We start from the raw sequence: 22,602 nt of genomic DNA on the forward strand, positions 1-22,602 counted from the left end.
GGGGGGGAGGGAAGTTGGTAGCACCCACTTTTGAAAAGGGAAGGGATCAAAGTAGAGAATAGAACAAGTGGGAGGTGGGATAGGAAGGAGGGAAATATAATCTCTTTTAAATATATCTACTATGTTATTGTTTTGCATTAGCCACACATGTACAACCTATACTGAACTGCTTACCTTCCCAGTAAGGGTGGGTGACAAGGGAGGAAGGGAATGAATCTGGAATCCAAAGTTTTTTTAAATCAAATACTCAAATATATATATATATATATATATATACTATTATTAATACTATTTTACATGTAATTGGGAAATAAGATATACAGGCACTGGGGCATAGAGATCCACCTGCCCTACTGGAAAAGTCGAAAGGGGTATGGGAGAAAATATGGGAGAGAGCAGATTGGAGGAGGGGACATCCTGTGGGACCGCTATTTTGGGGCAGTGGGTAGGGAAAAAAATGGGGAGAAAATTTGTAACTCAAAATGTGGTGGAAATGAATGATGTAAATCAGAAGTTAATAAAGCATTTGAAAAAAAAAAAGAATTTCCGTGACTGAAAAATTCAGCACTCTGTAGGTTGCCTGGAGATGAGCATCAGTAAACATAAGAAAGTTGGGCTTTGGGCAATGCTCTCCAAGAGTCCGTGCTCTTTTTGGCATAGCTCTCAGAAGCATGGGCCTGCTGTTGTGTCCTGTGACATGTCAGGAGGTTGTCAAACGAGGATTCTTTTTTGTTTTTGTAACTTTGAAAACCTTAAAAACCTGGACAAACAGAAGACATTTAACTCTTTTTACAGCCTCATGGGATATGCAAAAGAATTTGGGGGCAGCAAGGTGGTGCAGTGAATAGAGCTTCGGTCCTAGAGTCAGGAGGATCTGAATTCAAATCTGGCCTCAGACACTTGACACACTTACTAACTGTGTGACCTTGGGCAAGTCACTTAACCCCAACTGCCTTGCCTTCCCTCCAAAAAAAAAAAAGAGTTTACAAAGCTTTTCCCTCCTACAATCCCATAATGCCCAGGTAGCACTGATATTGAGGTACTCATTTTAGAGAGGAAGAGGCTGAGTCTCCAAAAAGTGAAATGACTTGGCCATTGGTGAGCAGAGAGGGTTAGCTACTTTGATGCAGTAAATGACATCTGCTTTCTTTGTGAATCTGGGAAGCAATAGTATGAATCAGTGAAGTGGCTCCTTTTTTTAAAATGAAGGTGCTGTCTCATACCATTTGCCTGATTCTGAAGCACAGTGCATCTTTTCCCCCTCTAAAAACTGCCTTTTTTATCATACTTTTCTAGAACTGTGCTATTGATTCTGTTTTTGTATTGGCATAGACCATGATTCACTGTCTTTGTTACCTTGCTGCTTGTCCTTCGCTCTCTAAGAAGACCGTGACATCCAGGAAGGTTTTTAACCACAGGAGAAAAAGGAAAAGAAAAGGAGTGAGGGAAAATGTGAAGTCACATCAGACTAACAAGCGCTAAGGATATGCTAGACACCATGCTAAGCGCTAGTGATACAAGAACAGGCAAAAACATAGTTCCTGCCACCCAGGAGTTTCCATTCTAGTGGGAGAGACAACCAGGCAACTAAAGATTTACACAGAGCAGGTGGAAGGAGCTTGGGGCAGGGAAAGCCTCAGTAGCTGGGGGGGCAGGAAAGGCCTCTTGGAGCAGCTGAGATCTGAATGGAGCCTTGAAGGAAGCCAGGGAATCTAATGAGAATGGGAGTCTGAAGATCTTCCCTGCCCCTTGGCCCTTTGATAGGCTTAAGTGACTCTGAGAACCTTCCCAGATTTGAAAATATACTCTGCCCCCCAATTGGCTGAATGTGGTCACCTGGAGCCTGTGGTGGGAGGCTTGTTTTTCAGGAATGCCCACACCTTGTTATTTTGTGATTGGACAGTGGGTCAAGAAGGCTGTGATGTTCTCTGAGCCAGGAGAAGGCTATATATGCCCTGATGTGAGGTTTTGTTTTGGGGCTCACTTTGAGAAGAGTTGTGTGAGTTGACCAGACGAGACTCTGGGCAGCCATTGAGCCCCGCCTCCCCCCGGCTTTGAAAACCCAGACATTGGCACTTCCCTCTCTGGTAACTGACTAGGTATGGATGTAATGGTCAGACAGCTGGAAGCCTGTCTGCTGATCTGTTTCTCTGTCTGTATTTTTTTGTCTGCTTGTAACTTCTGTTTGTATTCTTTGAAGTTTGGGGTGCTGACCTTTTTCCCCTGAACTAGGTAAATGACATATGTTTGATTAAAGCAAGATTGTTAACCCAATTTGAGTTGCTTTCCTTTAGAAATGCAGATCTAAGAACCTGTGTTGGCAGCCATCCTGGGTATGCTAGGGTGCTTAGTGCTCCAGGGTACAGAGGATTCCAGGCAGAGGGGAGGGCACAGATATGGGAGATGGAGTGTGATGTTTAAGGAAATGCTCGTAGAGTGTGTTTAGGGAAGTATAAGAAGGCTAGACAGGGGCCAGTTGTGAAGTTTTAGATGCCAAGCAAAGGAGTGTATATCTCACCCCAGAGAACAGGCAGGCACTGGAGCTCTGTGAGCAGGGTTTATCATGGTCAGTCCTGCACTTTGGAAAAACTACTTTGGCATTGGGTAGACGATGAATTGAAGTGGGAGGAGATTTGAGGCAGGAAGAGTGCTTGGGCTATTGCAATAGTCCAAGGAAGAGATGACAAGGACCTTTACCAAGGTGTCAGCTGTGTGAGGGAGAGAAGGAGACAGATGGAAGAAATGTTGTGAAGGTGGAAATGGCAGGATTTGTCAGTGGGCTATATAGGTGAGAGGAACAAGAGGATGCAAGGGTGATGCCTGGATTGGGAGTCAGTGTTAACAGGGAGGGTGGGAGTGCCCTTTCCAAGAAGAGGACATTTGGAAAGAGGGGAGGGCATAGGGGGAAGAATAACGAGATCTATTTCAGATAAGTTGAGTTTGAAATGTCTTTGGGAGATCCAGTTTCACATGCCCAAAAGGCAATTGTTGATGTGGGTTGGGAGCACAGGAGAGAGACTAGGGAAAGATACAGAGGTCTGGGAGTCATCTGAAAAGAGGTGATAATTGATGAAATCACCAAGTTAACTAGTTTAGAGGGAGAAGAGAAGAAGACCCCGGATAAACCCTGGGGTAAACCTGCTGTTAGTGGGGATGCCAGGGATGAAGAGGAAGGGAAGGCAGCATGTTGTAATGAAAAGAGCACTGGTGGGGCGGCTAGATGGTGCAGTGAATAGAGCACTGGCCCTGGAGTCAGGAGGACCTGAGTTCAAATCCGGCCTAAGACACTTAACACAAAAACTAGCCATGTGACCTTGGGCAAGTCACTTAACCCCAACTGCCCTCCAAAAAGCAAAAAAAGAAAAGAAAAGAAAAGAACATTGGCTTTGGAGTCAGACAGCTAAACTTCCTAACCTTGCTCTGCCACCTGTGACCAACCCTGGGTGACCTTTGGCAGGTGATCTCACTTCTCTGGCCCTCAGTTTCTTCATCTTCAAAAGGCTCCTAGGGACAGTTCATTGGCTAAACTGACACTCCTTTTGCTCCAAACATCCCCCCAGCTCTCACAGTTCTTCTTCCTACAGCACCTTGTTACCTGACGTGATATGACAGTGTCGTAAAACCCTGAGTCCTCACTGCTGACTGCATTGCTGGGTTCAGAAAACCAATCCCTTCTAGCCAGAAATCCTGGGTCTTAGAGAGCTTTGAGGTTTTTTAAATCTTTTGAATTTGGGGTATGGAGAGAGGGGACATTATGAAGAGGCTTTATCTGATAAGGGCCAAATTTTGACACTTCTAAAAATGGACCCAGTTTTTTTTATGGTGGTTTTAACCGAGGTGTTGGCCCCAGAGATAAGGTTGTTTTGAAAGAACATGAACCATGTTTAATGTTCAGTAGAGTGTTTATTCAGTTGGTAAATGTAGCTGTCAGCTCTGACTAGTCCCCATGCCTGCAAATACATGTGACTTTTAATGTAAAGTATTAGTAATTTTTCAAAGCATCCAGGGCTTTGAAATATTAGAGGCAAAAGTGATGTTTTTTCACTTTCTCTGCATTTACTAAAATAAATATTGCGGTTAACATGTCTGCTGCTTGGAGTATTGGTGCAGGCAGAAATGTTTTTCTCTATGTGTCTCTGACTCTGTCTCTTTATCCCCTTCCCTCTTCCCTCCTCCTTTCTCTAACTCCACTAAACACAAATCAAAATTACTAGTTTAAAGTTTAAGCAAATGCTTAGGATTAGCAGTAGAAATTTCTGGCTTGCTTTCATGACATTGGTTTTGAATTCTGTCAGAAGGAAAGGATGATCACTGATTTCTCCTCTTCCCCTTCTTGTTTTTCAAGCTTAATGGAAAATGAGATTGTTTGACTAGAGCCCTTAGCTCAATAAGGTTAATCTTTTGTACATTTCGGACAAGTTTGCATTAGGTCTTCTGTTTTAATTGATTTTAATTTTGAGCTTGAGATAGCCTTGCAACATCTATCCCTCCTCACCAGTGACCATATCCAACTGTGGTTATTTGAATACTTTGACAGGCAAGGTGGGTTTGGCTTTGGAAGGGCAGGATGAAAAATCTAGAGGAGGTGGCAAGGGATCATAGGATTTAGGTCTGGAAGGGAAGAACTAGAGAAATCATCTAGTCTAACCACGACATTTTACCAATGAAGAACCTGAGAGGAAATGGCTTGTCTAAAAATCACAGAGATGATGAGCCAGAGGTGGGATCTGTACCCAGGTCTCTTGATTCCACAGTCAGTGTTCTTTCTCATTCTCAAATTGCCATTGGCTTGGGTGAGAAAATGGAGCCATTTTCTGATCCTGGCCCTGGTGTTCTATGTCCTTTCTCAGGATTCCAGCTGCCCAGGGTAACTTAGCATCTCCTGAAGTGGTTCAACATTTGGCAAGGAAGTGAGTGTTGATTCTTGGGACCTGTGGTTGTGCTTGTGGCGATGGCAGGCCAGATGGGCTCAGAGTCACCATCAGTCACCTCATACTTTTTAGCACCTTTGCCAAGTTGGAAAACATTTCCTGTGCTCACCCATCTTTTTTGGCAACCCTCATGGAGACAAGAGCTAGTCAATACACTTTAGCCTTTTTTTAGATTGATACAAAAAGTCCTTTTTTCTCTTCAGGTTGGGCTAAAAGCTGAGCCTGTGAAAAGGAGTGAGGCTACTGATTCATCCTGCCCGACTGTTTGTCTTTCATACGGTTAGCCAAATGTTTAAGAAACATTTTCCTGAACACTCCATGAATGGAAGGTGACATTTCTGTTTCGTTGCCTTCCCCTCTCCATCCCACCCCCACACAGGATGAGGCACAAGATACAAGGGGTAAGCCTTGTTCTATTCAAGATACAAAGGGGAAAGAGAAAGTAAAACCTAGTTTAACCTAGGCCCACCAACGTGACTGGAGACCCTCTCTCTGGAGTAATTCCTAAGCTTCTCTGCCTACACTTTTTCATTTGTCAGTAAATCAATGAACTCCTTGGGGGCTTTGCCAGGATCTGTCTGTGGAGGCCAGTAAATGTTTAGATGATGGGAAATATCTTCTCTACATTGGTTGTTATTATTGTAAAAAGCTGAGGCCTGGCCTAGGTTTAGTGAAGTGCAGAAAACTAAGCTGCTTTTGGAAAGGACCTTTTGAGAGTAGCTCTACCAACTTTTTATTGTTACCCAAGTTCCCATCCCTGTTATGAGTTTCTCTTCTTCTCAGGTCCTTCTCAAACCCTCTTCTTCTTCCCATACAGCAGGATTCTTTTAGGGGAAGGAGAAACTGATGACAGTACTTTTCCTTTTGGGCCTGCTACCATTATCATGTGTTCCCCATCATGATGGCCTCCCCCTCACCTGGAAGGAAAAGAAGGCAAGGCTAGGAGCCAGAGTCAGTGCTGGCCCTTGGCTTCTCACCCCCAGCAGGAGCATCCCCTGGAACAGAGCTCTTCTCTGACTCTGTGTGGTCAGTCTCGGGTGGGAAATCATGCTGATTACACTTTCAGTAAATATCAGGATTCCATCCTCTTTTTTGAACCCAAGTGCCATATCGTCCCCTTCAGCTTCCCTGGCTAATGTTGTCCCCATCAAAATCCCAAAGCCTTTTGGCATCTGAAAACATTACAGGATAGGTAGACAGATTAGTCCTATTTCAACAATGCACATCTTTGGATGTCCACATCTGGAAAACAAATTAGCCAAATTATCTTTAGTTTTAATGTCCTGTTATGTTCAGCATGTCAAAATACAAGCTCCAGCTGGCTTGGAGGAATATATGTATTTTGCCAAAGTGGCCAACATACATAAGACTGCTTCCCCACTTTTGTGTGTTTAGATGTAAGTGTGTGTGTGTGTGTGTGTGTGTGTGTGTATGTGTGTGTGTAAGAGAGAGAGAAGCAGGAGAGTGGACTGTCTGTTACTCTGCATAGTTGACTAGGGCTGCATTCTTTATTGTTTCATTAAGATAAACCCTCCAGTCTTGGTGCTAATGAATTGATGGCAGTGGTTCTGTTTAAATCAAAATTGTCATAGGAGGCAGAGTCAGGGGAGATTTTCTGCAGTGATGTGACTGAACAGAGATGTATACTAGGCTGGACCTACACACAGACTTACCTATATGCTTGATGAGCAAATGATAGGATCACGGAAACTAGAGCTAGTAAAGGACATCAGATGCTCCATCGCAGGGGATTTGTAACCTTTTTCGTTTCGTGGAATCCTTTGGTGGTCTGCTCAGAATCATGTTTTTAAATAATTGCCAGAAATGCTCAGCTTTTCTGGAAGTTAGTGAACATAAGTCTGTGATCATTTTTCCCACCTCGGTTCACTTACTCCCTACATTTTCTCCACAGACATGGGGGTCTCGTCTCTTATCCAGAATCCCATCTCCTGAGTGTAGAGATGAAGAAACCAAGACCCAGGTTGTTTAGGTGACTTGCTCAGGGTCACAGAGATGCACTCAAGTCTCCTGTTACCTTCCCATGTGGAAAAATAGCTCAAATAGGAGAATTACAGAATTCTAGGGTTTGGGAGTTAGAAGGGCCCTTGGGGTTCATCTAGTCCCATCACTTTAAAAATGGGCAAACTGAAACTAGAGAGGACAAGTGATTTGCCTGTGGTCACCCAGTGAATTCATGGCCCAGTGAGGGGAAGGACCTGGGTCTCCCATCTCCACATTGAAGGCTCTTTTCCTTATTAGGAGTAATTCAGGTGCAAAGACTCGTAGGCAGGTAATCTGCTTTTTTTTAGTCTTTGCTCCATATCTTCTTTCCAGTTCCACTCCCATGCTCTTGGTTAAGAGAGTTTGACCTAACTGTGTGCCCAGAAAAAAAGGGGATGTAGCAGTAGCCATTTAAACAGAGGCCATGGACCAGGCTGAAGTTCTTTGAACAATTCCAAGCTTCTCCCTGAAGATCAGTGATCCTCTATGGACGCTCTCTGGGGATGCCACAGACTCCCAGGCATTGAGGTTGAGTATCACAGAGGGCAGTGGTGAGTGTAAGCAGAGAGTAGCCCATTCCCACTGGGACTTGTGTACAAGCGGTGTGAAGGATGGTATCAAATAAACAGTCCAAAGAGAATACTGGCTTATTGCATAGTCATGACCAGTGGGCAGCCTGCTGGCTCCTTGAAATGTCCAGAGAATGTGAGGGAGGCATCTAGGACGGTGGTGACCCTCCTGTTGTGTGGGTCCTCCAAATGTGCCGGAGTAGGAGTGGTGTGATCTTCATTTTTGGACCGAGTATGTTGAGATGTATTCACATATTAGTGCTTTTTTTCTGGCTTTCCCAAAAGGCTTGCTCCAGACTTGGCTTATGTCACTTAAACAACTTTTTGCCCAAGTTGTCCTGCCTAAAACCAATTGCCTTTGCTCCTCCCTTCTCATCTTCTCAGATATGTTGTGGGGGAAAAAAAAAGAAACTTTCTAGAGATGTGCATTTAACCAAAAAGTCTTCAACTGAACTTTTTATATTTTTAAGGAAATTGAACCTGAGTTGGTTCAAGTCATTATTAGCATGGAAGGAAATAAAAAACTTGTGCTACTGTCATCAGCTTTTAAAACTTAAATCAGGATGAATGTGGTGCTGTCTAGTAAACCCTGAGTAATTTTTAAAAATTTAATATTTTATTTTTTCCCAATTATATTCCCAATTTTTAACATTAAAAAAAATTGAGTTCCAAATTTTCTTCCTCCCTTCTTTTGTCCCTCACTCCCCCCTCCTTGAGAAGGCAGGTAATTTGATATAGGTAATACATGTATAATCATGCAAAACTTATTTCTGTATTAATCATGTGAAAGAAAACACAACCCCTCCCCCCCAAAAGCTAAGAAAAATAAAAAAGTTAAAAAAAAAGTATGCTTCAATCTGCATTCATACTCTATCAGTTCTTTCCCTGGAGGTAGGTAGCATTTTTTGAGTCCTTTGGAATTGTCTTGGATTGTTGTGTTGCTGAGAATAGCTGTTATTCACAGCTGATCATTGTACAATATAGCTGTTACTGTGTACAGTGTTCTTCTGGTTCTGCTCATTTTACTTTGTATCAGTTCATGTAAGTCTTTTAAGGTTTTTCTGAGAGCATCCTGCTCATCACTTTTTATAAATAGTAATAGTATTCCATCACAATCATATGACACAACTTGTTCATTCATTCCCCAATTTATGACCATTCCTTAATTTCCAATTCTTTGCTACCACTAAAAGAACTGTTATAAATATTTTTGTACATATAGGTCCTTTCTTTTTCATTCTTTTCTTTTTTAAAAAGTTTCTTTGGAATACAGATCTAGGAGTGGAATTGCTGTGCCAAAGGGTATGCACAGTTTTATAGCCCTTTGGGCATAGATCCAAATTACTTTCCAGAACAGTTGAATCAGTTCACAACTCCACCAACAGTGCATTTGTTTCTCAATTTTCTTACATCCCCTCCAGTATTTGTCATTTTCCTTTTCTGTTATATTAATCAATCCGATAGGTATGGGGTGGTACCTCCGAGTTGTTTTAATTTGCATTTCTCTAATAGTGATTTGGAGCATTTTTCAAATGACTAGATAGCGTTTTTTTTTGTCTGATACCTTCCTGTTTATATCTTTTGACCATTTATCAATTGGGGAGTGACTTGTATTCTTATAAATTTGGCTTAGTTCTCTATATACTTAAGAAATGAGACCTTTATCAGAGAAACTTGCTGTAAATTTTTTTACAGTTATGATTGCTGTGTATTTCCCACTATCCTGTTTTCCCCTCCCTTTATCCTGTTCTCTATCTCCTTTCAACTATGTCCGTCCTCAGAAGTGTTTTGCTTGAGACTGCTGCCTCCCCCAATCCAACCTCTCTTCCATCAGCACCTCCCCCATCCCTTATCCTCTTCCCCTCCTACTTTCCTATAGAGCATGATAGATTTCTATACCCACCTGAGTGTTTATGTTATTTCCTCTTTGAGCCAATTCCAATGAGAGTTCAATTCAAGCATTTCTTCCACCTCCTGCATCTTTCCCTGCATTGTAAAAGCTTATTCATGTCTCTTTTATATGAGAAAAGTTACCTCATTCTACCTCTCCCTTCTCCCAATGCATCATTCTTTCTCACCCCTTAATTTTTTTTAATATATCATCTCCTCATATTCAGTTCACAGCCTATATTTTCCCTCTAACTGCTTTAATAATGAGAAAGTCCTTAGGAGTTACAAGTATCATCTTCCCATGTCTTATTTTCCCATTGAAGTGGAAGCTCTTTGAAGGCAGGAGCTCTATAACTTCATTTTGTATGCTCAGTGCTGTAGTCAGTGTTTTTTCACACAGTAGGTACACAATAAAGGTTTCCTTTTTAATGTACACACAAGATACCTATAAATAATACTTGCCTTATAACCGTAATAACTTTCATTTCTCCATCACTTTAGTATTTCTCAAGTTCTTTCTTCACATCAATACCTTCAGGTTTGTAGTGCAAGTATTAGCACTCCTATTTTACTTGTAAAGGACCCAAGGTTCAGACAAATAAGGCAACTTGCCCAGGATCCCACAGATCTGTAAGTGTGGGAGACAGAACTCAGCCATGGATGTCTGCCCCCAGGCCAGTGCTTTCTCCTAGACCTCATTGCCATGAGGATAAGCACATTCGTCAGGGCCTGTCCCTCACCACCATTCCTTCCCCCATTTGGAAATAATCAGAAGTTAGCAAAACAAATATAAGTTACATACAAATATGTAATATATTTATGTTGAAATAAAGCAAGTACCTACTTTCTCCTGTTCGGTGTTTTTCCTCTCAGATTCTCTTTGGCCCAAGATCCGGGTTCCTTTGAAAGTTGTGAGAACAGCTGAAAACAAGCTGAGTAATCGTTTTTTCCCATATGATGAGATCGAAACAGAAGCAGTGCTTGCTATTGATGATGACATCATCATGCTGACTGCTGATGAGCTGCAGTTTGGCTACGAGGTAAGTCAGAGACGTTCATTGATCCCTACCTTACATAGATAGATGTAGGTGCGAGTTTTTGTCTTGTTTTTAGGGAGTGGTTGCTGTTCAGCCTTGTGTTGGATTTAGGAAAGATCATTTTCTCATCCCTGTAATAAGATTCAGATAGAATTCTGTCCATAAGAATATGTGAAAGTTTTTTCCTTGAAGATTTTGAGGGAAAACCTTATTCAAGAATTATAGTTTCTCCCGAGGACCCTCCAGGGAAGAGAGGTCTATCAGTTATTCCCAAAGGAACCTCCTGAGGGTTTAACAAAAACATAGATGATGCTGCATAATGTACCCCCTCCCCTCCCAATGAAGGCAGCCAAATACCCTAACAGTAAAGTCATCATTATGGGGAGCACCAGGTAGTGGGGACGAGAAAGCAGACAGATGCTGGGAATGGCTCCTCCCTGCTTTCCAAGTGGAAAGGCGCGCAGCCCTGCCTTCAGGGAGAGGCCTCGGCGGTGTCACCGTTCAGCTGGAGGTGATGGATTAGGCCAGGTTCAGGGGTTAAGTATTGAGAGCAGCAAAGGTCTCCCCAGGGGAAAGTGCTGGGCTTTGGCTGGGTAAAAAGCAATAGGGATTGATGAGTCCTGTCAGGGAGGAAGTATATGAAATTCATGATGGAGACAGGCTTAGCTCAGTGACTGCTGTGGTAATGATGGTATCAAATCTAAGGAAAACAGAGAGTCCAAATCAATTAGCCACAGCTAGACACAGGGGAAAGTGGCAAAATGTATTCCCCCAATTCACCTCCTTTTAATAGAGGCAACTGCCTTCAGTTAGGTTCAGAATTGGCTTGGATGTGAAATTCTTTAGAAATAAGGAACTTTGATGAAGCTAATCCAGACTTGGCATGTGAATCCCACCAGATTTTATTAAAACCTTTGTATGAAGGATTTTGTTTGTATGGATTTGTTTTTTAGGAAAATATATTTGAGACACTATAGTGGAAAGAATACTGGAGAGTCTGAGTTTGCTTTCTCATTAACTTGTCTGGCCAAGTCAGTTTTCTAGCTTTAGACATCACTTTCTTCATTTGTTAAACAAGGATATTGAACCTTGAAGTTTGCTTTTTACTCTACGGTTGTAGGAAATCGAAGAACCTGTCCTCTCTGATGTCAGCAACTAAATTTTATAACATTGGGTGAACTGAAGAGAAATTGTTGTGGAACTGACAACAGTGTTCATAATGCCATATTGATGCTTCTGTTATGAAAGAGTGGGAGAGAGGGAGCTTTCATGTGATAAAACTCCCTCTGCCAGTTGAGGCCGGTATCTTCTCTGCCACTCACTGTTTTAGGGAATTACCTAGAACACTGAGATTTTAAATGATTTTTGCCCATGGTCACACAGACAATATTTGTCAGAGGCAAGACACAAACCCAAGACTTCTTGGCTTCTAGACCAGCTCCATGCTACCCCAGTGTTGTATCTCACCTAACAGGGCTTTTAAAGAAAGAGTTGAGAGATCAAATGAAAAAGTTTATACTCAATTTTCTCAGATTTCTTTCTTAAGCATTTGAGATAAATTTGACAGTAAATCCAAGGAAGGCTTCTCATAATCTGCCCAGCATTCCCATAACTCTTAAGGTGTTTGCTTCTCCAGCCAAGTCACAACCAGGAGAACAATTTCTTCTGATGGTATATTATGTCATCACTGCTTCTGATTGAGACTTTATTATGTGAGTTTCCTTTGCAACTGAGAGAAAAGAGAATGTTAGAGAAGGGCCTCTAAGGTACTTCCTTGATAGTGGCTCAGATTTCTTTCTTTGAGAGGATAAACTACCTTTCCAGGATCAGAAGTGCCTAGAGGTAAAGGAATGAATTAAATGTTGAATTGTTGAATGTTTCGGTTGTGGAAGGCACAGGATGGGGGAGAGGGAGGAAGGGATTGCTGTCTCCAGATATTTAAAGACCTGTCAGTCATGTAGAAGACAGATTTGAATTGTTCAGCTTAGCTTCAGAGAGAGGAACCTGGAGCCACAGGCAGAGGGTGCAGGGAAATTTTGACTCCTTGAAAAAGAGTTCTTAACAGTTAGAGCCATCCAAAAGTGGGCTGCGCTGCCCCTAGAGAGAAAGGAGTTCCGTCTGTGGAAGCTCATTGAGAAATTTGCTAAGGATGCTTTCCAGGGAATTCCTGCTCAGATTTTTGTTGATGAGATGAACTCAGATCTTTCTAAAGAAAAGGAAAAAAAGACCTTTGAAACTGAGGTTCTGTGATCTATGGACTCATGTGAGTCCTGTTTAACTCTCAGATTGTAAGGCTTTCTTGCCATCGATAGATTTGTGATCTTGCCAATGTGATAAATGACAGAGAATGAAAAATAATTTATTATAGAGCTATTGTGTGCCAGGCAAAATTCTAAGTATGGAGATACAAATTTTAAAAATGAGACCATTCCTTACCTTCAAGGAGCTTATATTCTAATTGGGGAAGATGACTTATATAGGAGACTGATGACCAGAGAAGAAGTATCTGGGGAGTCACAGGGATGGTGATTTGATGTATAGAGCAGTCAGTTCTGAGGTGCTTTTCAGAAGGACAAGGACGGCAGGAAAATGCCCCGAGTGATGACTGAATGGTATGTGAAAGTGAAACATAGTCTGGCATGGAGTTGGGCACCAGCTAGATATAGTGAATGAGGTAACTTTGGATTCACTCAGACAGCAGTTAAGGCTGCTGGACCCCAGACTGACAGTTCTAAAGATGATTAGATTGATATCTCCAGGGACACTGGGGACATGAATTCTGGAGCTCCAGAGTAAAGGGCATAGAGGAATATGACAGTGGGAGACAAAACACAAGAAGATAACCTGGGTGGATGCAGTGGTGATGTAAATCACAGCCTAGCCTTCCCTTTTCATCTGGGTTTTAAAAGGGATAGAAATATTATCAATAAAGGGGAATCAGTGAGGGAGAAGAACAAAACTTGGCAGAACTGAACCTTTCTTCCCCCTTCTTTCTACCATGATTTACCTTTCAAAGTTATTAGAGTACTTGACTCATGAAAACATCTCTCTAGAAGGAGGACAAAATACAGGATGAGGCGGCTCTCAGGATGTGGCAGGATGGGGATGGGGAAGATTCTAAGACCTTTGTCAGTATTTTCTTGGCTGGAGTTTTAAACTGATTTGACTGAAAGCCACTAGATTGTGATCTGGTCATTTCAGTATTTTGTTCAAAATAATTCAGGAGCAAGGTGAAAAGCTTCTAAGAGCCCATACCTTCAGTGTTTGTTTCTGATGTCTCTTTTATGCTATGATGGACAGAGAGTAAGTTGTTTGCATTGCCTGTCTTCACATTCCTTCTTGAGTCACTGTTTAAAACAAGAAGCTATGCTTGGTATGTACAGAAGGCACAGATGGTGACTAATTTAGCATTCAGGAAAACTTGTGTAGAATGTGAAGAGAAAATGAGTTGGTCGTGTTCCCAAAATCACACTTTTTTGGTGCCAACCTGTGAAAGAAAGTACCATGTTTACTACTGAAAGAAAAGGAAACGAGGGCTTCTGGGTCATGTAACCAATAAGATGGAAGATTAGGCATTTTCTTCAGTCCCCAGGAACACTCAGAGTACTAACAAAAAGGAATTCTGCACCCAGAATTGAGCTATCATAGTTGTGTCTAAGGACAAGCAACCCAACAAAGTAACAGCTTATCAATAAATGGTGGGGAACACACCCTCACCAGCCTCTATATTCTGGCAGAGTATACAAACTGAATGCAGATTTTACATTGGGGTCCATAAAGGAATTTCCCTCCTGCTATAGACTCTTATGGCAAACCTCAACACTTCTTTTCCTCCAACATCCTGTTGCCACGATCTGAACATCAGCTCTGCCCAGGAATTTGGTGTGGAGATAGTGGTGATGGGAAGAGGGAAAGATGATCAGGTTTTCTATTTCCTGGGTCAGCCTTAATTTAGGGAATCCCAAGGCAACAGGAACTCTGCCCCAATACCCATCTAGTCTTCCTCCAATCCTACAGAAAGTGACTGATGCCAATTTAGCCCTGTCAGAGCTAAAGATTAGAGGGAACTGGGGTAGGGGACCAGTGTGTGTAGCTTCATAGCAACTGAAGCAGAGGACCCTGGAATCCATTTGGAACTAATCTTGTACCCCCCCCCAGAAGCTACTTAAGTAAAATGCTGGTGAAAAGTAAATTCTTCAGCAGGAGAGGAAGCTGAGACAACTTTGACATCTCCCTTTGATGATAAAGCCACCATCAAGTGGGGAGGAGTCAGAAAGCAAGCAACAGGGGAAAGGGAAAAAGATGAAAACCACCAGCGTTCTCTAGGAGAAGAAAAGTCAGTTAAAAACCTAGAGCACAAACAGAGAAATCAACAGATACTAAAATGAGAAGGCAGGATGACTACGAAGCATCCAAGGGTTTGTACACCTCCCTAAATAAGAATTACAAGACAGAAGAAATAGAACCAGCACACCTGATGAAACACAAAACTCTATGGATTCCCAAGAGAGTATGTATGTTCAGAAGTGAACGTATGAAAGCTCATAGTGAATGTTCACTAAACCTCCTAACCTAGCTCCTCCCCTTCCATGTGAATCACTGTATTCTTGTCGGGCTAAATTGCAGAATTGTCAGATAAATAAAAGAGGAGAGGGGAAGGGGCAGACTGAGAGAAATGTATGATATATCGTAACCAAGTTTGTGAGTACAAGGAAGGAAAGGATAACTCCTGGAGTCTCTTAGCAAGAAGAAGGGCTGTAAGATACTGAGTGAAGTGCAAACAGAGGAAAATAAAAAGGGAAATCTTGATTTCATTGAGGGGAGGAGTGCCACTGAAGAGCATTCCCATGGAGGTGAGAGATATTTTGTAATGAGAAATAGGTCCTTACTGTGGGCTCAGTTTGGGGGGAATGAAGGGAGGGGGGGAAGTTCATGCCTGGGAAAACTACCTCCTCTGAGAGAATATTGCCCTTCCATGGGCAGCATTCTGTCTCAAGAGATGGGAAGTCAGAGTCCTGGGGCCAACTGGCATGTGGCATTGCATTACAAATAAGTCAGTCAATCCACAAATTTTTATGTACTTCCTGTGTGTCAGGAGGTGGAAGTACATGAAAGCAGAAGTGATGTGCTTCGCTGCAACAGTGCTCAGCCAGGGAACTAAGGAATAAAGCAAGTGGGGCAAAGCACCAGTTTGTATGTGGTGCTGGACCAGACCTGCATGAAGCAGAGGATCCAGCAACCACCTGGGGCCAGTTTTGTCCTTGAAAAAGTCACTTGGGGGCCAATAAAAAGGGAATTCCCCCAGCATGGAAAGAGTCTGTGACAGCTTTGAGGTCCGGCCTTCAGGCAAACTGCCATTAAAGGGCAATTAGAAGGTGAGCAATAGGGGAACGTGAGAAAAAAAGAAAAAGCAATTACCAGAAATCTTAGGAGGAAGAAAATACAGTTAAAAGGCTTGAGCACAATCAGATAAATCAACAGGGAAGAAAACAGTACCAGAAGGGAAGATGGCCCTCAAATGAATCCAGACTTGCTTATTCAGATACATTGCAAGACAAAGAAAGATCAGGTAGAGACCCTCGCTGGAGTGGGGAACCTGCGGCCTTGAGGCCACGTGTGGCCCTCTAGACCCTCACTAAAAGGATTTGTTCTGTAAAACTTGTACTTAGTCCAAAGACAAACCCCCACCCTCCTCGTCCCCCAAGGACCTAGGGGGCCACATGTGGCCTCCAGGATGCAGGTTCCACACCCCCGCGGCCCTGTGGATTCCCAAGAGAACTTGCAACCACAGCAGAATACCCTTGAATGGTTCAGGGGAGAAAGAAGAATCATGAGAATAGAACTTATGGCTTGCATAGCAGAAATAATTAACAGAATGGAACTACTTGAATGCATGGTAGCAGGTACCTCCAAAGAAAGGAAAATGAGAGCAATTGCCTGGGAATACAAATACATAGAAATGAAGATCAACCTGAAAGAAAAGAAACACAAAACAATAATGTTATAAGAGCACATGATCTTCATACAAATAAAGAAGGTCTTGAAGACAGTCCATACACAGACAACCAAAGGATCGTAGGTTTTCCAAAAGAGCATAACAATTAAAAAAAAAAAACCATAAACACCACAATGCAAGATAAAAGTACGAGAAAATTGTCCATTATTTCTGAACACAGAAAATAAAATATCAATTTAAGAAATACACAAATTACCTCTAGAAAACAAATGCCACTGGGAAGAAAGACAGGAACAGGAATCTATTTACTGATTATTACGTACCAAGCACTGGGCTAAGCCCCTTACAAATATTATATCATTTGCTGCAAACCACAAGAACCATAGTGATTAAATTTAACAGTTTCAATAATGAACAACAAATTCTTCAAGAGATTCAAAAAAGACCTTTAAATATGAAGGAAAGATTTTTGAATAACAGGACTATCAGGTACAAGGCAGAAACTAAAGATGGGAATAGAATAATGTGTTCCAAAAACTGTGGGCCTCAAGATGAACCCCTAAGTGAAATCCCCTGCCTGCAGACTTCAGCTAAGTCATCCATTTTACAGGACGGAGGTTCAATAAAAGAGGCATTTGAAGCATTTCTACAAAAAACAAATAAACAAAACCCAAACAGATTATTTGCTTTGCAAACTCCCTAGACCAGAGAAACATAAGAAAGATAAACAAATACTGCAACCAAGTAAAGCATAAGTAATGAAATTACCCCCTAGAAGAAAGAAAAAAACAAACAAAAAAACTAGAAAGAGAAAGACTTCTATGAGGTAAGAAACAATATAACAGAGGAACAAATAAGAAATTTCTTTCTAAAAGGATTCGATGAGCTAAGAGTAAAAGAAGAACTATAAGAGCAGAGGAGAACAGGCCTGGAACATCATGGACTAAGCCTCTGGATGAATTTGTGAGACTAACTGCAGAGTGGGAAGGCTCATAAAATAGGAGGGGGAAGAAGATTGAGAGGAATATGTGAGGTACCCTAAGCAAATTTGTGGCATATGATTCCTATAGTCTGTGAGGAAGAAAAGGGGCCATGGGAGATTGGGCAAGGCTACAAAGGAAAGGCAGGAGAGGGTCACTATGAAAAAAAGTTGAAGGGAAAGAGAAGGGGGCTTTTACTTAACTGAGAGGGAAAAAAGTAAGAAAGAATTCTCTAGATAAAGGAGCAAAAGAAAAGGAATTAACAGGTTAAGTACAACTGCAAAACTAGGTGAAAGGGTAACAGATAGAAATAACTTTCCCTGAAGTGGCTACAGGGAAATAGGAAGAGAGCCACACAGCTCTTGTCGATTAAACAAAAATAATGAGAGACAGAGTACTGTCTTTACAGAGAATAAGTAGGACCATCCTAATTTAGGAAAAAAGAAAACAGTATTAGAGACTATGGAGGATAATATAAACCTAATTATCATAACTTTAAATGGGAATGTATTAAACCAACAATCAAACAAAAGAGAGTGGCAGATTGGATAAGAAAGCAAAACCCCACAATCTCTTGCTTACAAGAATCATACTTAAAAAAGCAAATACATGAACAAAATAACAATGAGTGGCTAGAATAAAATTCACTTTTGCAACCCACGAATCCCCAGGAAGCAGGAATTGAAGTCATGCTAGCAGACAAACCAGAAGCAGAAATTCCCAGCTCGCAAATAAACAAAGAAATACATTATGCTAAAAGGAGCCATAGATGACAAATCTATATCAAGATCAAACTTCTGTAATCCAAATGCTATAGCATCTAAATTCATAAAGAAAAAAATTACTGAATTACAAGAAGACATAATACATTAAGAGCAGGAGACTTTTATTGTCCCTTTCTCAGTTTTGGGCAAATTTAACAAATAGATAACAAGGGTGAAAATACAGAGCAAATTGTTGAAGAAAGTCATAAAAGACTTAAATGGAACTGCTAAAGAATATACATATATCTCAGCACTACAAGGAGCTTTTACAAAAAATTGACTTTGTCTTAGGGCAGAGAGATATTGCAAATAAGTGTAAAAAGGCATAAAGACATTGTTTACAGATCATAATTCAACAAGTAAAGTAGTTCTCAGGGGGAGAAGTCATATCACTAAAAACATACATTAACAAAGTAGAACTGAATGTTCTTTAAAAAACTTAGCCAACAAATAAATAACCCCCCCCCAAAAGCAGAAAAAAGGGACACATTGAAAATTAGAGGAAAAAAAACTGAAAACTGGAAGCCTAAAAGACCATAGAAGTGATAAAACTAAAAGTTAGTTCATTGAAAAAAAAAATTGTAAAACCTTTAGCCAAACTTATTAAAAAGAACAAATCAGAAACTCAAAATAGCAAAAGATTAAGGTAAAATTACATTAAAACCAGGAGAAATAAAAAGAATTATTAAGACCCTTTTTACAGTTATATATTGACAAAACTGAGCATATCAAAGCAATAGAGAAATTTAAGATAACCCAAACTAGTTGAGTATTAAGTAGCTATTTTAAATGATCAATCTCACAAAAGGAAATGGAAGTAGCTATTATAAAGGAACTGTTAGAGGGGGGAAAAGAAAAAAAAACTTGGTTCTAATGGATTCACAGAATAATTGTGTCTAACTTAACAAGACAATTATTACCAATATTGCACATTATTCTGAAAAGTTGAAAAAGCACTCTAAGAATTATAGACGGGGGCAGCCAGGTAGCACAGCGAGTAAGAGTACCGGCCCCAGAGTCAGGATGACCTAGGATCGAATCTGGGCTCAGATACTTAGCATCACACTCAGAAATAACTGGCCGTGTAACCTTGAGCAAGTTGCTTAACCCCAATTGCTTTAAAAAAAAAAAAAAGAATTATAGACCAATGTCATTAATTAGTACTAATTCCAAAATTTTAAATAAAATCCTATCAGACTATATCAATTCACTGAAGAAATTATTTATTATGATCAAGTTGGATTTATACCAGAAATGTAAGGATGATTTAACATTTGGAAAATTATCAACATAATTAATCATGTTAAAAACAAAAACATCTAAAACTGCATGATTTTTTCATTAGATGCAGAAAAAGCCTTTGACAGAATATAACACCTGTTTAATCTAAAAATCCTACAAAGCATAGGCATAAAGGGACTTTTTAATATCATAAAGAGTATCTAAAGACAAAAGCAAGAATCAAGTGTAATGAAAATACCTTAGGAGCTTTCCCCGTAAATACAGCAGTAAAGCAAGGATACTAATTCTCCTTTGTGATAGCGTTCTAGAAATACTTTCAATAACAAGAAGACAAGAGGAAGAATTTAAGGCATAAAGATAGGCAAAGAGTAGGTAAAACTGCCCCTATTTGCTGATGACATGATGGTTTACTTGGGAATTCCTGGGGAATCAACAAAACTATTGATAATTAATAGCTCGAACAGAGTTGTAGGCTCTAAAATAAACCAATAAAAATCAATAGCATTTTATACAATAATGAAATTCAATATGCAATAATAGGAAAGGAAATCACATTCAAAATAACTACAAATGCATAAAAATAGGAGATATATTCTTAACCAAACAAAGGATAGAGACAATTACAAAATTTAAGATAGATGGGGTGGCTAGGTGGCGCAGTGAGTAAAGCGTGGGCCCCAGAGTCAGGAGGACCAGATTCAGTTCCAGCCTCAGACACTTAACACCCCCCCCCCCCACAAACTAGCCATGTGACCTTATGCAAGTTACTTAACCCCAATTGCCCTCCAATAGGCCAAAAAAAAAATTGATACATAACTTTTCATTATATAATAATGTTATAAATTATTATATTATATATTTTAGAATAATTATATATAATTACATTTTATTGTATATTTATATTATATAACAATAAAACTTAAGTGCTTATGTGCGATCAAAATTAATGTATCTCAAATAAGAAGGGAAGCGGTTGAATTGGAGATATATATGTATGTGTGTGTATACATTATATTTACATGTTTAAAAAAATGCCATTCCCCAACTGTTAAGTGTTCAAAGGACATGAACAAACAATTCTCTAAAGAATTACAAATCACTTTGACAATTGAGAGATTAGGGTTCATCACATTCATTCCCTGCCCCCCCATCTTCTTCCTCTTGTCCCTTCTTTTATGCACCTTCCCATTTTGTAATTTTGTTACACACACACACACATACACACTGATTTGCATGTAGACAAGTTTTAGGAAGTTGCTATTTTGTTGATTTTATGTCTTTTTTTTTTAAGTAAGGTTAGCTCAAGGTTTATTTATTTTCATTTGGAAGCTTAGTCTCTTGGATTTCAGGCCTGTTTCTCTACCATAACTACTATTTTACTTCTGCTTTTACCCTTGTCTCCTCATAAACGTTTAGAAATAAATATCTTAATGGTTTGTTGTTATTTTGTTGTTGTCCTTGGTTGCTGTGTTTGTTTACCCCTCTTGTATTTCTGTTGTCTGGGGTGTTTAAGAAGCAAATCATCTCTCCAAGCCTGATTTTTCTTTCTAGGAATGTTTCGAATGCCTCTTTTAAAAATCAGATGTTCAGCATTTTTCATTTACAGTTAGGTTCAGATTTGTAGGGTAAGTCACCTTGGACTGTATCTTTAGCACCTTTGCTTTTTGGAACATGGTATTCCACTCCTTCCTACAATTACTTGTGGGTACAGAATAGTTTTGCATTATTTGAATTTCCTATCCTTTACATTTGAAGGTTATTTTTTCCCACTAACTGCTTGCAGAATTTGTTGTATCAATGGAATTGTCCATTTTAACCACTATATCTTGAAATTTGTGTCCTAGAATTTTTTTTTTCTGGAGGCAATTTATGGATTCTATTACACACATGGTCCCATACACACTGTTCCCTCTCTTCCTCCATTTTCTGGCCAAGCTTTAGTGGTTTACAGAGCACTGCCCTGGTGCTATTGCAGCCTGAGCAAATTCTGCCATTGGTATCTCCTCTGCATTCAGAGGGGGAGTGGGTAAAGGTGTAGAGTTGAGTTTGGTTGCAAGCATGCGGGTTGACTTGTACAGCCCTATGACTGGGAGCATGATAAGTGGTTGAGGAGGGGGCTAAGTGAGTGCATGGTAGGTTGTAGTGAATATTGCCCTTTTCTCTCCTTAGTTCATTAAGCTTTTACTTTGTGTTCTTGCTGTCTGTCCTAGTTTATGGAGACAACAGAAGTTGCTTTATCTTTGATGCATAAAACCTATTTTGGAGAGGTTTGAGAGATTGTGAGGATCAGAGAAAATATCTAGTCCTCTAGCTTGTTGGTCATGTGACCTAGAAAGACTCTTCTGTGATCTTTTTAAAAAATTTTATGCTTTTGGGGGGGGGGCAATTGGGGTTAAGTGACTTGCCCAAGGTCACACAGCTAGTTTTTGTGTTAAGTGTCTGAGGCCAAATTTGAACTCAGATCCTCTTGACTCCAGGGCCAGTACTCTATTCACTGCACCACCTAGCTGCCCCTATGATCTTTCAAATATTACTGACAGCAGCTCAAAAATGTCTGCTGGAGGATGCAGTTCATCTTGGGGATTATAAGATCACAGAATTAGACTTTTAAGGAACCTTAGAGGACACTGGGTCCAGTTTCCTCATTTTACATGTGGGAAAACTAAAGTACAGAGAAAAATCAATGCCTTGCATTTGCACAGTTCATAAATGTCTGATCCAGGATTTGAACTCAGGTTTTCCTGATTTCTCTTAGAGTTGAGCACCCTATTCATTATGCCTTCTACATAAACCACATTCCATATTAGTCATTTCTGTCATTTCCAGTTTTCATTCTCTTTGGCAGAGAAAACAGAAGCAAAGTAAAAATTGAGATGCTCTGTTTGCTGTGTGATTTTTGTCATCACTGTCCTTCTCACCTCTAGAGCTGTTTTTAACTCCCCATGTAGCTTCACAAGACTTTCTTGGTTCTTAACTCTTGGTTCATTTTGAGCATTGGTGCCCTGACATGTTTTACAGGATCCTGCTCCGCTCCCATCCTCTGCTATCTGACTTTGCTTCCACCTTCTGCACATATCTGTTTAAAATCTCAGTTGGCTGGTTGGTATGTTACCTGTGTATCCACACTGATCTTCAGACAAATCCTGTGTTTCCTCCTTGTTAGAAATGTTTCCCTTTGGGTCTTCAGAATTTCATCTTTTCCTGTCTCCCTTCCTGAGTCAACTTCCCTTTG

The 22,602-nt window shown here is 40.5% G+C and overlaps 1 protein-coding gene across 1 annotated transcript in view; it reads left to right on the forward strand.

Annotated features, from left to right (window-relative positions):
* Nucleotides 1-22,602, forward strand: part of EXT2 (exostosin glycosyltransferase 2) — a 190,243-nt gene that overhangs the window by 119,724 nt on the left and 47,917 nt on the right. The window contains exon 10 of the mRNA XM_069091461.1: nt 10,265-10,431. Within this exon, the coding sequence (XP_068947562.1) occupies nt 10,265-10,431 (167 nt within the window). The remainder of the gene's footprint in view (nt 1-10,264; nt 10,432-22,602) is intronic.

The sequence above is a fragment of the Petaurus breviceps genome, unplaced genomic scaffold, assembly GCF_028583685.1.
Source record: "Petaurus breviceps papuanus isolate PSGF00001 unplaced genomic scaffold, PetGlider_PUasm1.0 188, whole genome shotgun sequence".
Taxonomy (NCBI): Eukaryota; Metazoa; Chordata; class Mammalia; order Diprotodontia; family Petauridae; genus Petaurus; species Petaurus breviceps.